The 17741-nt window shown below is 42.3% G+C and overlaps 1 protein-coding gene across 1 annotated transcript; it reads right to left on the bottom strand.

Annotated features, from left to right (window-relative positions):
- Nucleotides 1-263: 263 nt before the first annotated feature.
- Nucleotides 264-4456, bottom strand: LOC139547724 (uncharacterized). Its single transcript, XM_071356744.1, has 7 exons — nt 4197-4456; nt 3144-3264; nt 2751-2926; nt 2475-2620; nt 2182-2350; nt 1949-2061; nt 264-1446 (listed from the first exon to the last, which is right to left on the bottom strand). The coding sequence occupies exons 1-7, from the start codon at nt 4255-4257 to the stop codon at nt 487-489; spliced, it is 1746 nt and encodes a 581-aa protein (XP_071212845.1). The 5' UTR covers nt 4258-4456; the 3' UTR covers nt 264-486.
- Between the last annotated feature and the right edge of the window lie 13285 nt (nt 4457-17741).

The raw sequence follows: 17741 nt of genomic DNA, 5'->3' as shown, positions 1-17741 counted from the left end.
ACCGTTTCCCTCCTTTTTTCCTCCCACACTTGTTTCACTTCTGGTGAAATGCTTCTTGTCAGTTGAAATGGGTGAAGGGGTGTCAGAAAGGGGGTTTCCCATCTCCTGCTCAAATCTCTAAAGACCCACCAAGTAGCAACAGCCAACAGCTGTGTGCTGTTATGAAAATAAGCTCAACCCAAATTTTCTTTCTGCCTCACAGAACTTTGTCAATAACAGTTGACAATGTCAGTGACTGCTTTAAGTGACTCCTCAGAGTTAACTGAAGTGAAGAAACATGGTCATTTATTCACAAAAGGCTCCAAAAAATTACTTAAATAGCTACAATTAGAATGATGGTTGCTGATTTTTTTTTCAGTTAGGAAGGACTGTTTACTTGAAATGGCATACAAAGGGTTTGTAGACATATCGCATGACTCCCCACAATCTGCATTGTTAAACAAACCCTTCTGTGTGTCACACAGTGTCCTCAGTTTGTGGACCATGTCAACCAAATGTCACTTCCAAATCACCCAGAGAAGGAAGCATAGTGTTCACACTGCAGTTCAGTCCTCCCTCCACTAGGGGCATCTCTGATAAAGCCGTCAGGAGTGGAAAGGATTCACCGATGCATGTAGGCAGGTGGGAAAAGGTTACTGAGTCCTCCAAGTTTACCACCGTTTCTATGTGGAGATTGTTCTTTTTATAGCTGGAGCATGTCGACTTCATCTCACATATGTCACCTGTGAGACTGCCCAAGTTTAGTTGCTCCTCTGTCAAACTAAACAGGGCTACAGACTGTCCGTCGAAACTCACCTCATAGTGTCTTCTTGTCTGGCACCAAACACATTGGCTTGCCCCCAAACAAACACATGCCATGTGACCTGACCTGTATCCCACAACAGGATCAGCCATAACTGTTTCGCATGAGATTTGTTGAAGACTCTGCTCTGTCTCAGTAAAATGGGCGTCCACCGAAGAGGGACTCTGGCTCCGGTAGCCATCCCCTGTGACCATTACCATCTCAGGCAAGATTCCACAGTCGTCCCCCTGTAGACTCCCAGCACACCCTAACTGGCAGCCCAGCCCCACCCCACTGTCCTCTTTCAGGCTGATGTCTATGTTTATCCTCCTATCCAGTAGGGGGGGCTCTCCAGTTCCACTCCTGCTGCTGACGGCACTCTCTGGTGCTCCCAGGCTTCCACAGCCACTGTCTTCTTGCTTTTCCGGACTTCTTCCGTTTCCATTCCCGGAAATGTGTGATTTAGTGCAAGCCCCACTGTCCAGACTCGTCCGTCTGTCCTCTCCTTCTTCCTGCTCTCCCTTGCCTGCTAGAGAAGTCCTTTCATCGGCCAACCAGACCATGGCATCAGTTCTGGCGGTGCTCATGAACCAGCCTTTGTCTGTGACGATCTCCACTGGGACATCTCCCACACAGAGAGGCTGCCAGCCACTGCCTGTGGATTTCTGAGGTAAAAGAGGACAAAAAAAAACATTAATCTATAAATAAACAACTCCTAGAATGAGGAAGTGATCAATAACAGGAAATAGAATAGGCCTTTAGTTTTGATTAAGATAATCAGAGTTAAACAGAGACTTCTGAAAAGCATGGTGTTTCCCTATCGGTGAAGTTACAGGAAATTAATGTATATGTATGTTGTCGAACAGAGCACCACTGAATTCCTCTACTGAGCCATTTACTTTATTTTCGTACTCCTTATATTGTATTATTTCTTACTGTTGTTGAATTGTCGAGAAGGAACCTGCAAGTAAGAATTTCATTGGACGATGTATACCATGCGTATCCCATAAATATGGACTAATAAAACTTGAAACTTCTATCTATTGTGGTGCTTCTTTTTTTGCACTTTTAGAATAAAGCGTTTTTGTCCTTTCTCAGAAGTGTCCTTTCCCTGAAGTGATTGACATAGTCAGTTCTGCATTAGTGAGACTGTTCAAAGAAACATACCAGTGCAACAGGCACTTTCTCAGGACGCCTCAGGAAGACGCAAAGGGCAAGCATGACCAGGACCCCCATCACGCTTAGGATGGAGAAGGACACCACAGCAAGGATATACCACTCTGATGAGAAAATAACTTGTGTTTAGCCGAATGAGTTTAGTTAATAAGACTAGACATTAGGCTGGTATATGACATATCAGAATATGGCCGTATAGAGCTGTGTAGTCTGAGTTGTATTACCTTGCTCTGGCAGCAGGAGGCACTGTTCAGGGGAGACCTCACTGGTGAATTCTCCTCCGTTGCCTGCAACTTTGAGGCTGACACAGTACTCCTGTCCCCAATGAAGCGACGTAAACCGAACTTCCGAATTGTCCTCGTCGTCATCATCCTTCAATTGAATGGCAACGGTCTGCAAGCCAAATAAATGAAAATGTCAGTCAATACAGTAACCTGAATATGACCTTGGATGAACCACGTCATTATTTATTTTATTATATTAGAAGTACTGTTTTTAAACCACGTATGATCAGTACCTTGTTGTCCTGCCCACTTTCCCGTAGGTAGATAGTATAAGTCAGGCCAAATGGGAAGATTTTTTTTAGTAATGGCTTCCTGTGAACTCTGACTGTTACTGAACTGGAGGTGGCCAACAGCGTACTGGAGGGATGCTGCAGTTTACCTGGGAGAACGGGGGTAGAGGAGAAAGGTAAGCAATGGACAAGCGTTTGGCATTGTGTCACGATAAACTAGAAAGAAATGAGCAAAACCTATTCAACTCGGCCACTAAAACTTAGCTGTACTTGACCTACTTTCTCTGGGGTTAACCTTCTTCCACCGTGACCATGCAGAGATGCTGTTCTCAGTGACCAGTCGAACCCGGACCTTGTAGACCATGAAGAAGTCAGCGATAAGGTAGGACAGGTCACAATATGTCAGCTGGGTCCTGTCACAGCTGGTCACATTGGCCCAATTATTATTGACATACCTGAGGAAAGACACATGAAAGTAGCTAGATTAATTATAATTCTTTCTTCAAAGACAAGGAGAGGGTGGTATGGAAGAATGATTGAAGAGGGTAAAGGGGATAGAGTGGACAGGGAGTACTCTGAAATGGATGCGGTAGCCAAGTGCGGTAGCTAAGTGACAGGTCGGAGAACGAAGGGATGAGTAAATTAGGCGGAAGTAAGGAGTGTGGGGTATACCTGGACATCTGCACCTGGTACTGAGCCAGTGGTGGGGCCCCTTCAGGGGAGTCCCAGAGCAACGTCGCCTCCCCGTCCCATATGTCCACCGTCAGATTGACTGGCTTCAGTAGGTCTTTACCTGTCACAATTATAACATTCCAATGTTAAAGAATTTCTCCGCATTTTTATGAGATTTTCAAAGTGTAAATAATTTATAGGAAGCCTGGGAGTCCAGAAGAGCAATACGTAAGAAGTTTTTCCTAGCCACCGTGCTTCTACATGTGCATTGCTTGCTGTTTGGGGTTTTAGGCTGGGTTTCTGTACAGCACTTTGTGACATCGGCTGATGTAAAAAGGGCTCTATAAATACATTTGATTGATTGATTGAAGTAGTTGGTGGATTTCCTAAAGGGGACTACGTTTCATCAGGGGGTTTCAAAACCAGTTTCGCTATGAAATGTCACAATGTTTACAGTTGACTCATGACAATATTTGCTTAAATTCCAATTATTCACTATGAATTGTCTGTGGCTGTTATTGATACTTCCTCAAATTATAACTATATCATAGGATGTCAATTGAACAACATATTTTCTCTGTTGACTCAAGTTAACTAGATTAAATGTTTAACATAGACTAATAATTGAAATATCAATAACAATCAGCACTTAGTTTCTTTTTTATGTATACGGGCATTACATTTTTAGATCGATGTGTGTCTTGAAACATGTTCCATTTTGATAGGAAGGGCACATACACACTGAGAAATGTACAATATGCTACCTCAAGCACTTTAGAAAGCTAGGCCATTATGAACATTTCTAGGTGCACTTTGTACTAAGTAACAATAAAAAACAGTCAATGACTAAAATAAATAAAGTAGACACATTATTTATTTATTTATATATATATATATATATATATATATATATATATATATATATATATATATATATATATATATATATATATATATGCTGTAAATATAATGTTCTTACATTTAGAGAGTCTATTGTGAGAACTAAACAGCAATAACCAGCCATGTTGAATAAATAACTAACGCTTTCATTACCTGACACATAGTCTGAGGTGATCAGGAGGGCAAGAATGGAAATCCAGAAGGTCCAATCCATGTCCAATATATAAATTCTCTGATCCTTAGATAATCAGCATCATACTGTAGATATTGTCCACACACTTCTGGCGTACGGGATAGCTCAGCTAGACTCCTATGTTGTGATAGAAGAGACTTTACTCAGTTACAGTCAATAGTTGACATGACTCTCACAGTTTCGTTTGATCTGTGTGAGAGTGTGAGGAGGCTGTGTGTTTATTTCCCCATATAACCTTACACCCCTCTCTCTCTCGCTCTGCTGACAACGGGCTTCCTGTTCTGACTGTAGCACAGCGCTTCCCTCTTCTCGGTCTTCTGCCCCCTACTTCACCCACATTTGTCTCTCCCTCCCTCCTTTCCGACAGCACATCTCTCTTTCCATCTTTCCTCGTAGACCAAAGGGGTTTTCCGCATTGGTTGGGAGGTGTCATCCATTTGTATATACAGTTGAAGTCGGAAGTTTACATACACTTAGGTTGGAGTCATTAAAACTCGTTTTTCAATGACTCCACAAATTTCTTGTGCATCTACAGTGGGGAGAACAAGTATTTGATACACTGCCGATTTTGCAGGTTTTCCTACTTACAAAGCATGTAGAGGTCTGTCATTTTTATCATAGGTACACTTCAACTGTGAGAGAAGGAATCTAAAACAAAAATCCAGAAAATCACATTGTATGATTTTTAAGTAATTAATTTGCATTTTATTGCATGACATAAGTATTTGATCACCTACCAACCAGTAAGAATTCCGGCTCTCACAGACCTGTTAGTTTTTCTTTAAGAAGCCCTCCTGTTCTCCACTCATTACCTGTATTAACTGCACCTGTTTGAACTCATTACCTGTATAAAAGACACCTGTCCACACACTCAATCAAACAGACTCCAACCTCTCCACAATGGCCAAGACCAGAGAGCTGTGTAAGGACATCAGGGATAAATTGTAGACCTGTACAAGGCTGGGATGGGCTACAGGACAATAGCCAAGCATCTTGGTGAGAAGGCAACAACTGTTGGCACAATTATTAGAAAATGGAAGAAGTTCAAGATGACGGTCAATCACCCTCGGTCTGGGGCTCCATGCAAGATCTCACCTCGTGGGGCATCAATGATCATGAGGAATGTGAGGGATCAGCCCAGAACTACACGGCAGGACCTGGTCAATGACCTGAAGAGAGCTGGGACCACAGTCTCAAAGAAAACCATTAGTAACACACTACGCCGTCATGGATTAAAATCCTGCAGCGCACGCAAGGTCCCCCTGCTCAAGCCAGCGCATGTCCAGGCCCGTCTGAAGTTTGCCAATGACCATCTGGATGATCCAGAGGAGGAATGGGAGAAGGTCATGTGGTCTGATGAGACAAAAATAGAGCTTTTTGCTCTAAACTCCACTCGCCGTGTTTGGAGGAATAGAAGGATGAGTACAACCCCAAGAACACCATCCCAACCGTGAAGCATGGAGGTGGAAACATCATTCTTTGGGGATGCTTTTCTGCAAAGGGGACAGGACGACTGCACCGTATTGAGGGGAGGATGGATGGGGCCATGTATCGCGAGATCTTGACCAACAACCTCCTTCCCTCAGTAAGAGCATTGAAGATGGGTCGTGGCTCGGTCTTCCAGCATGACAACGACCCGAAACACACAGCCAGGGCAACTAAGGAGTGGCTCCGTAAGAAGCATCTCAAGGTCCTGGAGTGGCCTAGCCAGTCTCCAGACCTGAACCCAATAGAAAATCTTTGGAGGGAGCCGAAAGTCCGTATTGCCCAGCGACAGCCCCGAAACCTGAAGGATCTGGAGAAGGTCTGTATGGAGGAGTGGGCCAAAATCCCTGCTGCAGTGTGTGCAAACCTGGTCAAGAACTACAGGAAACGTATGATCTCTGTAATTGCAAACAAAGGTTTCTGTACCAAATATTCAGTTCTGCTTTTCTGATGTATCAAATACTTATGTCATGCAATAAAATGCAAATTAATTACTTAAAAATCATACAATGTGATTTTCTGGATTTTTGTTTTAGATTCCTTCTCTCACAGTTGAAGTGTACCTATGATAACAATTACAGACCTCTACATGCTTTGTAAGTAGGAAAACCTGCAAAATTGTCAGTGTATCAAATACTTGTTCTCCCCACTGTATTTGTGCATGACACAAGTCATTTTTCCAACAGTTGTTTACAGACAGATTATTTCACTTATAATTCCCTGTATCACAATTCCAGTGGGTCAGAAGTTTACATACATTACGTTGACTGTACCTTTTAAACAGCTTGGACAATTCCAGAAAATGATCTCATGGCGTTAGAAGCTTCTGATAGGCTAATTGACATCATTTCAGTCAATTGGAGGTGTACCTGTGGATGTATTTCAAGGCCTACCTTCAAACTCAGTGCCTCTTTGCTTGACATCATGGGAAAGTTAAAAGAAATCAGCCAAGACCTCAGAAAAACAATTGTAGACCTCCACAAGTCTGGTTCATCCTTGGGAGCAATTTCCAAACGCCTGAAGGTACCACGTTCATCTGTACAAACAATAGTACGCAAGTATAAACACCATGGTACCACGCAGCCGTCATACCGCTCAGGAAGGAGACGCGTTCTGTCTCCTAGAGATTAACGTACTTTGGTGCGAAAAGTGCAAATCAATCCCAGAACAACAGCAAAGGACCTTGTGAAGATGCTGGAGGAAACAGGTACAAAAGTATCTATATCCACAGTAAACCGAGTCCTATATCGACATAACCTGAAAGTCCACTCAGCAAGAAAGAAGCCACTGCTCCAAAACCGCCATAAAAAAGCCAGACTACGGTATGCAAATGCACATGGGGACAAAGATTGTACTTTTTGGAGAAATGTCCTCTGGTCTAATGAAACAAAAATAGAACTGTTTGGCCATAATGACCATCATTATGTTCGAAGGAAAAAGGGGGAGGCTTGCAAGCCGAAGAACACCATCCCAACCGTGAAGCACGGGGTGGCAGCATCATGTTGTGGGGGTGCTTTGCTGCAGGAGGGACTGGTGCACTTCACAAAATAGATGGCATCATGAGGAAGAGAAATTATGTGGATATATTGAAGCAACATCTCAAGACATCAGTCAGGAAGTTAAAGCTTGGTCGCAAATGGGTCTTCCAAATGGACAATGACCCCAAGAGTACTTCCAAAGTTGTGGCAAAATGGCTTAAGGACAACAAAGTCAAGGTATTGGAGTGGCCATCACCCTGACCTCAATGCTATAGAAAATTTGTGGGGAGAACTGAAAAACGTGTGCGAGCAAGGAGGCCTACAAACCTGACTCAGTTACAACAGCTCTGTCAGGAGAAATGGGTCAAAATTCACCCAACTTATTGTGGGAAGCTTGTGGAAGGCTACCTGAAACGTTTGACCCAGGTTAAACAATTTAAAGGCAATGCTACCAAATACTAATTGAGTGTATGTAAACTTCTGACCCACTGGGAATGTGATGAAAAAAATAAAAGCTGAAATAAATCATTCACTCTACTATTATTCTGACATTTCACATTCTTAAAATAAAGTGGTGACCCTAACTGACCTAAAACAGAGACTTTATACTAGGAGTAAAAAAACTGAGTTTAAATGTATTTGGCTAAGGAGTCTGTAAACTTCTGACTTCAACTGTAGATACTTATTGCAGAGATATTTATTTGCTCAGATGTATCTGGTCAGGTGTGCGCGCGTGTGTTTCACTTGTCTTACTTTACCACTGTAACACAACGTAGGGTTTCAAATGGAGATAGAAATATTTGCAGTATTGTAATATTTGGGTTGTGGAGAAATGATCAGGCAGGAGACGGGAGTACAGTTAGTTTTCGTTTAGTCAAAACCTCTCGTGCTCTACAGTTCCCGGGCACACTAGTGCGCATGTGCATTTCCTATTAGGTGTAGTAACGTAACACTGTCGTAATACATCACCGCTTAGTAACAGCATAGTAACTAATATAAACAGATGTAGATCCCAGATACTACAAGTATGTCTCAATGTTTAACTCCTGTGAAATATGTGGAATTGTTTTAGCAAGTGTTAGTCACGAACAACGCACGCCCAGTTTCTTTCTCAATCACTAGAATAATTCATTCAGAAAGGAGCTCTGAAATATATCTGTCTGTTGCATGACTGTCCATCTCAATACTGCAGGGGTACGCAGAAGGATTGCTTTTATTCAAAAGGATAGTCTACATCAACTGGCGCTCATCATAGATATCCACAGGACACTATTTCAATTCGAGGTTGTGGAATGAATGAAATAATATGTTTCCTGTATCAGGGAAGCTGTGTGTCCATTATGTATAAAATGGGTCTCATCAAGTCTCATCAAGCTCGTTTGGGTAGTCATGCCCTCTCTGGCCCTTAATCTCAGGACAAAGAACATGACCACAGCTCTGTGCATTTCCATTCAAGGCAATTTGAGAGTGGCTACTTGGGTTGATGACGCTCTCTCTCTGGGGGTGCAGTACTGTGTAAGTCCACATAGTTGGGCCCTTATGCATTAAAACTGTACCTGATGCATTTAAACAAGTAAAAATCAGGATGGGTTTTCTGGCCAATTTGTCTGTCTGACCTAACCCACCTACCTCTCTTTGAGCTGTCTCCCCTCAAGGGGCCCAAACTGTCCCTAGACCTATCCACTCCGCACCCCAACAACACTGCTGCATGCAGTCATACACCAAAATGCTTATAAGAGTTAGTTTCACACCATTGTGCTTTTACTTCCTTTCAGGGGATTTCAGTTTCTACATGCTAACCTTTATCACTTCTGTTTTCTAGTCATGTTTTTGATTCTGTGAAAACAGTTTCTCTATTCTGTACATTATGAGAAAACACAGACTGCAAATCCTCTCTCTGACAATATCCTGTGTGATCTCGATCTCCGTAGCCGATATGAGTAAAACCTTTAAACAGGTTAACATTCGCAAGGCCACAGGGCCAGACGGAATACCAGGACACATACTCAGAGCAAGTGCTGACCAGCTGGTGGGTGTCTTGACTGACATTTCCAACCTATCCCTGACCCGGTCTGTAATGCAAACTTGTTTCAAGCACACCACCATAGTCCCCGTGCCCAAGAACGCCAAGGTAACCTGCCTAAATGACTATCGCCCCATAGCACTCATATCTATAGCCATGAAATACTTTAAAAGGCTGGTCATGGCTCACTTCATGACTCACCATCATCCCAGACACCCTGGACCTAGGGCTGGGCAATATGGCCAAAATATTATATCACGGTATTTTTTTTTATTTGACGGTATGACGTTTTTGACGGTATTTTTAGTTTTGGAATAATACAAGTTGTACATTTGCTTTATGAGTAGTGAGTGATCCCAGGGTGCTTTATGAGTAGTGAGTGATCCCAGGGTGCTTTATGAGTAGTGAGTGATCCTATGGTGGCAACACATACATTCTAAGTGATTTCAATGAGTCTTTCTCAATTCTGATTGTTTTATAATGTTCAATTCAACTTCAACGAAAACAAATTTCAGCACTTTTATCATTTCTGCATTTCCTGCACTCAATTGCAGTGGTGGAAAAAGTACCCAATTGTCATACTTGAGTAAAAAAGTAAAGATACGTTAATAGAAAATGACTCAAGTAAAGTTAAAGTCACCCAAAAGTAAATGTAATTGATAAAATGTACTTCAGTATCAAAAGTAAAAGTATAAATCATTTCAAATTCCTTATATTAAGAAAACCAGATGGCACCATTTTCTTGTTTTTTAAATTTACAGATAGCCAGGGGCACACTCCAACACTCAGACATAATATACAAACAAAGCATTTGTGTTTAGTGAGTCCTCCAGATCAGAGGCAGTAGATGACCAGGGATGATCTCTTGACAAGTACGTAGGTTCAAAATGTAACGAGTACTTTTAGATGTCAAGGGAAGATGTATGGAGTAAAAAGTACAGTATTTTCTTTAGGAATGTAGTACAAGTTGTCAAAAATAAAAATAGCAAAGTATAGATACCAAAAAAATGACTTAAGTAGTACTTGAAAGTATGTTTACTTAAGTTGTACTTGAAAGTATTTTTACTTAAGTACTTTACACCACTGCTCAATTGAGAATTTTGACACTGCCACGTAGGGCTGCACGATATGGGCAAATAATCTAGGACTTATTTTTAACCAAATGTTGCAATTGCGATTTGACTTGCGAATTAGAGCAAAACTGTCGGAATCGTGGAAAAAGAATGACCATTCTAATTTTATAGTTAGAATATAGTGGGTACTTTGAATACAGTGTTGTTTGAGATGACAATGAATTAAAATGCCAGGGAGGAGTTATTGTGACAGGGTAGTAATGATGGGCATTCCGGCTCTTTTCAGTGAGCCGGCTCTTTCGGCTCCCAAACGGCTCTTTAAAAAAAATATGTTTTGTAATTTTTCAAGTCAAACAGTTTGCGAGAGTTTGACTATGATTGGTGTTTAAACAATTCTAATTAAATGATTAAATGAAATCATATTCTTCCTTAACCACAATGTATTTAAAAATGCATTGGTTTGTTATGAAAAAGAATGCTATTAACCATTTGCATTTAAAGTATAACTTTTGAATGTATATAAACAAAGTGCATATAAATATAACCATTCAAAACAAATACAATCTGAACAGCATAATAGAATATTCCACCATATCAAAGAAAAATAAATAACAATGTGAAAAACTGCAGCATCCCACTTAAAACATTAAACTGGTCCCTCTTTTCTCTCTCTTCTTTATTGCCATGTTATAACCAGCAACACACAGCAATGCTGACCATATTTTGCTTTTATGATAGATTTGCATTCAGAAATGCAAGCTGCCTCACTTTCGAGGGGCTGATACGGTTTCTTCTCTCAGTAATTATTTGTCACGTTTTCGAGAAGACCCTCTCAGAGGGAACGGATGTGGCCACTATGCAGAGTCTCCCTGTCATGACTTTAGTAAGCCGTGGATAGACAGAGGCCTTGTTCTTCCACCAGCTCAGAGGATCTGCAGATCTTTGGCTCCTCCAAATAGGACCGGACCTCCATTATGGCATCTGCTGAGGGATTCCTTTGTGCTGCATCCCCAGTTGTTCTCTCGTCAAACAGCATCCAATCAGCAGACGTTTGTGGCACTACTGCTGGTGCTTCTGCTCCATCTGATCCCTCTTCTTCCTGTTGCCCCGGTGCCTGAGCCAGCTGACTGCTGGGGCTGTCCCTCCCTGCTGCTGAGGTTATTCTTTTAAGAGCCTCATCAATTGCTCTGGAATCACTGAAGGCTAACTTCTTAAACCTGGTGTCAAGTGCAGTGGTTTCTGATTGCACGTGATTATATTCCATTCTGTGGAACTTTCTGTCCATTGATGAACATAGGGTGACCATCAACTCTGTCACATGTCCTGTCGTTACATTTGCTTCTCTCTGGCGGCTGGCTGTGATTCACTGCAGACCCTTACACAGGAGTATCATTTTTGAGGCTGTCACATAGCTGAAAAGAGAGAACAGTAACTCATTAGTGCAGGTTCTCATCTACTGCTCAAATACATATATAATACTGAATTAAATAATGTAGTAATAACTGCTTACTGTACCTCTCCACTGATCTCCACAGTGACCTGCTCAAAGGGTTCCAGGACTCTGCACACCTCCCATTCCTCTTGGGTCAGAGCATCAACAGGTGCATTGACAATGGCCAGGGTAGAGATGATGGCATCCTTTGAGTCAAGAAACCGCTTCAACATATAAAATGTTGAATTCCACCTTGTAGTGCAGTCTTGTTTAGGCCTCAGTTCAGGCATCCCCATCTGGCTTTGTGTAGACTTTAGTTTTTCAGCACCTACTGTGCTCCTGTGGAAGTATTCCACAGCTGCTTTCACTTTGTCCACAGCGGGCTTCATCACCTTCAGAGCATCTCTTACAATCAGGTTGATTGTGTGGGTAAGACATGGATGATAGGTCCATTTTAAAATGTTCATGGCTTTGGTTATGTTAGCTGCATTGTCGCTAACACAACAAACCACTTTTCCATCTACTTGCCATTCTCTGGCCACTCTCAACAGTTCCTCTGCCAAGTTCTCTGAGGTGTGTCTGTCGCTGAACTCAAAGCAGTCCAGAAGACAGCTAGAAATCGAAAAATCTTCAATGAAGTGACATGTAAACGACATGTAAGAAGTCGTTACCCATGAAGTCCAGCAGTCAGCAGCAAGGCAAACTTCAGTAGCTTTTTGGACTCTTTCCCGTACTGAAGCCTGTGTGCTCTCGTACAGTTGTGGAATAAGTGATTTTGAAAGGGTTTTCCTGCTTGGAATTGTGTACATTGGATTTAGACTATAGCTATAATTTTATAAACCTCTGTCCTCCACGATCGAAAATGGCTGGAAATGGTGGCAATCATTTTAGCCAATGCAATATCAATTTGGCCTTGTTTTGCTACAGACATAGACTTTGGCATAAACTGGTCCATAGAAGACTGCGTTGCTGTGGGTGGCGGAGTAGGCCTACTTGACTGAGTGGATACATCTCCACGTGTGGAGGTGCTGGCTCCACCACTATCACTAGCAGGCCCGCTAGATTCTCGAAGCTCCGCTACAGCTAGCTTCACAGTTGGGTGCACAGTTCACATATGCCTGTAGGTTGTGCATAGAACCGGCTTTATATTAGATTTTTTTAGGCAAATTCTACACTGTGCTTTGTCTACATTATTACAATTCATCCAAATGCTACTGTGCTTCCGACTCATTTTCCAGCTGTTGTTTTCACAGCTGTCCTTCCTCTCTCCTCGGCTGCAGTGTTGCCAACTAATTTTCAGGGGAAGTTGCTAGAGGCAGGTCGATTTATTGCTAAAAGTTGCTAAATGACGTTGTGATGTCATTGTGTGATGACGTCAGTACGTAGAATACACAATAACGTTACTCAAATTGGCTGGCCATCTCGGCGAAAAATATGATTTGACATTTGTTAGTTTAGATTTGTTTGTTTATTATCATATATTTTTATTTGTAAAAGTAATATAAACACAACACATTTTATATGACCACATTTGTATTTTTAAAAACAACACATTGAATTATTGAACAATTACATTTTCTTTTCTTTTTAACTAGTAAACCTACACATTCTGATCAATTATAGTTTTAAGCAGTGTATTGGTAGTTAGTTAACATGCTACCTAACTGATCAACAATTACAGGTACAGGCTAATAACAAGGTATATATGCTATCTTATTGAACAAGCAACTTGTTCTCTCTCCAGGTTGTTGTGCTGCTTGGCTGGCTAGCTGCTCAATGGTTTCCTCCAGATTTTGCCACTGTTCTCGCACACACTGCAGTACACACTGCCACCATGAGCTGTGTGTCTCTGCCAGTTCCAGAAAGTCCACTCCTTGCATACGTACTGTAAATATGATGAATCATAGATTGGCAAGGAAATCCTCTTCATCTTCACTGTCCAACTGCATTGTCACGGAGCTGGAACCAGCGGTAGAGTATGGAGTGGCCTTAAAGCTGTATGCTGCTGTGGTGCCAAACTGCTGCAGAACTTCACTTGGTAGTTTATGCTGGTAACAGGTATCACCAGCCAGCTTCAGTCCATACCGAACCAGGAGTATGGAGTTGAGAGTGTGCAGTGACATTCTATTTCTTAACTTTGACTTGACCACACTCATTTGGCTGAACAGCCGTTCAACCTCCGCATTTGAGTGTGGCAAGGAGAGGGCAGCGAGTACAGCTTTGCACAGTTCTTCAGATGGATTTGACCCGGAAGATTCCGTGTAGTCACTGACTTCACTCCAAAACTCGACTGTTTTTTCAGTTGAGTCCCACCTAAACAGATGGATGTTTCTCCATTGGGAAACAATTTGATCAATTGTTTGTGGCTGGTACCCCAGTACCTCAGCTACTTTAATAATTTCAGTGGTGCCTTTATTGTGCTTTAGCGTTTCCTTAACACTGAACAAGGCCATGTTCACTCCAAAACTCGACTGTATTTTCAGTTGAGTCCCACCTAAACAGATGGATGTTTCTCCATTGGGAAACAATTTGATCAATTGTTTGTGGCTGGTACCCCAGTACCTCAGCTACTTTAATAATTTCAGTGGTGCCTTTATTGTGCTTTAGCGTTTCCTTAACACTGAACAAGGCCATGTTGTTTGCAAGGCTTCTAGGTTGTCTGGGAGCCTTGCTTGCAGCTCCTTGCTTAAAGCAACAATGTAGTTGATGCACTGTCTCCGAATGACCTTTTTGTCCTCTGGCGCAAGACTGAGTTGGTACACCGTGCTCTCGAAAAGGTACCCAAGGTGTGGTGATGGACTGAGATGTCCATCAATGGCATCCTTCAGTACATAAATTTTTGCCATAGGGTTGACTACTCTGCTGCAAATTGATGTTAAGAGGTGTACCAGATTGTCCAAAAGCTTGACAGGATCTGTTTGCTCCTCCCTCAAATGACTTCACTGCAACTTGTAAGTCGGACAGGATTAATTTCAAGAATGTCAGGTAGACATAGTTGGTCTTGTCCATGTAAATGGGGTGGAGCACATCCGCCATGTAGCAACACTCACTGGCCTTGGTCAACTCAAAGTGGAGTTCTTCCCACTGGCTCAATATACGAGTTACCGCAGGCTCAATCGATAGCCAACGTGTGGCACACACTTTGGTGTTCTGCAGGGGTTTCTGGCCACAAATAATGGTGGCATACACTGCTTTGTACGCCTCGCGCCGTTTTGGGGAAATGGAAAACCAGTTGTAGGTTTCCCTGATTAAGTACTCAACACTCCTAGGGATGGTTTCTTTGGATGCTGCACAGACAGCCAATTGTAAAGAATAGCACACACAACGGATGAGTACCAAATTGGGCAATGCACATTCTTCCTTTAAAATCATGTGCACCCCGTTGTGCACCCCAGTCATCACGGACGCATTATCAGTGCCAATACCCTGAAGATTCTCTTTTTTTAAGGTTACACTTCTCAAGACACTCAACTACCGCCTTTGCTATTGATCTGAATTGACTGTTTTACAATGAAGGCCTTCAGTACCTTCAACAACACTCTCTGGGGTAGAACCATTGTGTAGTCGGACGTCAGCTATATTGACTTCAATACAAAATCTAAGAGACTCGTAGCAATTACCCCCTTCCATACCTGCATGGTAATTATGACCACTTCCAGAGGACGTCCTCCAACCAATCAAAGCTTTTGCAGTATGAACTGACATGTTTTCCATCCAATCATAGGATTAGGATCAGGGAATGAAACCAGTATGTTGTATTGGTTTTGTTCCGCAGGGCATTATTTGTGGGGGGGTTCTATGTGTTGAGAAGATTGGTAACATTATTGGATAGAGATTGAGAGTGAAAAGTGATAGTTGAGCATTTTTAGTATATTATTCAATTCAAATGAGTTTCTTCAAATTACAGGAGACGGAGGAGGTAGATTATACACTGTTTTCTTGGTTTTATAACTTTATTTTTGTGTCCAGTTGTGTGCAATTTATTCCAATGTGCCTTGCTAACTTCAGAAGCTAACTAACTAGCTACCAGCGCGAGCGTGCAGTTTTCGCGGCCTGAATTCCAGAATGGCCAACGCCACTGAAAGTGTTGTGGACTTTTTGTTGAAGAACCCCTTTCATTCTCTAGGGTAAACGGAAAAGGTGCAAAATAAAACTGAAGGTCGACCTCTGCCTTAGATAAGTTTCATTAAAAAATATGAAAAGGTGAGAGCGTTCAACCCCAATTGGTATCAAAAGCATAGTTGAGGGGAACCAGCCTGTCATCAAGTCACCTGTATTGCTGGCCTTGCCTGCTTTTTGGAATGTCTGTGTCTTGGGTGAAAGGTGGGTACAGTGACCTGAAAAACATTGATCATTCAATTAAAAGACATAACAAAAGCAGGGAGCATATACAGTGCCTTCGGAAAGTATTCAGACCCCTTGACTTTTTCCACATTTTGTTAGGTTACAGCCTTATTCTAAAATAGATTAAATTGTCCCCCCCCCCCCCCCCCCTCGTCAATCTACACACAATAACCCATAATGACAAAGCAAAAACAGGTTTAGAAATGTTAGCTACTTTATGAAAAATAAAAAACAGAAATAAAATGTACATAAGTATTCAGGCCCTTTACTCAGTACCTTGTTGAAGAACCTTTGGAAGCGATTAAAGCCTCAAGTCTTCTTGGGTATGATGCTACGAGCTTTGCACTGCTGTATTTGGGGAGTTTCTCCCATTTTTCTCTGCAGATTCTCTCAAGCTCTGTCAGGTTGGATGGGGAGCATTGTTGCACAGCTTTTTTCAGGTCTCTCCAGAGTTGGGTTCAGGGTCTGGAATATGGCTGGGCACCTCAAGGACATCCAGAGACTTGTCTCGAAGCCATTCCTGAGATGTCTTGGCTTTGTGCTTAGGGTCGTTGTCCTGTTGGAAGGTAAACCTTCGAACCAGTCTGAGGTCCTGAGCGCTCTGGAGCAGCTTTTCATAAAGGATCTCTCTGTACTTTGCTCCGTTCATCTTTGCCTCGAACCTGACTAGTCTCTCAGTCCCTGCCACTGAAAAACATCCCCACAGCATGATTCTGCCAACACCATGTTTCAGCGTAGGGATGGTGCCAGGTTTCCTCCAGACGTGACGCTTGGCATTCAGGCCAAAGAGTTCAATCTTGGTGTCATCAGACCAGAGAATCTTGTTTCTCATGGTCTGAGAGCCTTTAGGTACCTTTTGGCAAACTCCAAGTGCGCTGTCATGTGCCTTTTACTGAGGAGTGGCTTCTGTCTTGCCACTCTACCGTAAAGGCCTGATTTGTGGAGTGCTGAAGAGATGGTTGTCCTTCTGTTAGGTTCTCCCATCTCCACAGAATAACTGTAGAGCTCTGTCAGTGACCATCAGGGTCTTGGTCACGTCCTTGACCAACGCCCTTCTTCCTGATTGCTCAGTTTGGCCAGGCGGCCAGCTCTAGGAAGAGTCTGGGTGGTTCCAAACTTCTTCCATTTAAGAATGATGGAGGCCACTCTATTCTTGGGGACCTTCAATGCTGCAGAAATGTTTTGGTACCCTTCCCCAGATCTGTGCCTTGACACCATCCTGTCTCAGAGCTCTACGGACCATTCCGACCTCATGGCTTGGTTTTTGCTCTGACATGCACTTGCAACTGTGGGACCTTATATAGACAGGTGTGCTCTTTCCAAATCATGTCCAATCAAATGAATTTACCACAGGTGGACTCCAATCAAGTTGTAGAAACATCTCAAGGATGATCAATGGAAACAGGATGCACCTAAGCTCAATTTCAAGTCTCATAGCGAAGGGTCTGAATACTCACAGTACCGGTCAAAAGTTTTAGAACACCCACTCACTCCAGGGTTTTTCTTTATTTTTACTATTTTCTACGTTGTAGAATAATAGGAAATACATCAAAACTATGAAATAACACATATGGAATCATGCAGTAACCAAAAAAGTGTTAAACAAATCTAAATATATTTTATATTTGAGATTCTTCAAAGAAGCCACCCCTTTGCTTTAATAACAGCTT

This window comes from Salvelinus alpinus, chromosome 21, assembly GCF_045679555.1.
Source record: "Salvelinus alpinus chromosome 21, SLU_Salpinus.1, whole genome shotgun sequence".
Lineage (NCBI taxonomy): Eukaryota > Metazoa > Chordata > Actinopteri > Salmoniformes > Salmonidae > Salvelinus > Salvelinus alpinus.
Note: the sequence above shows the minus strand (reverse complement) of the source record. Positions and strands in the feature narration are given on the sequence as shown.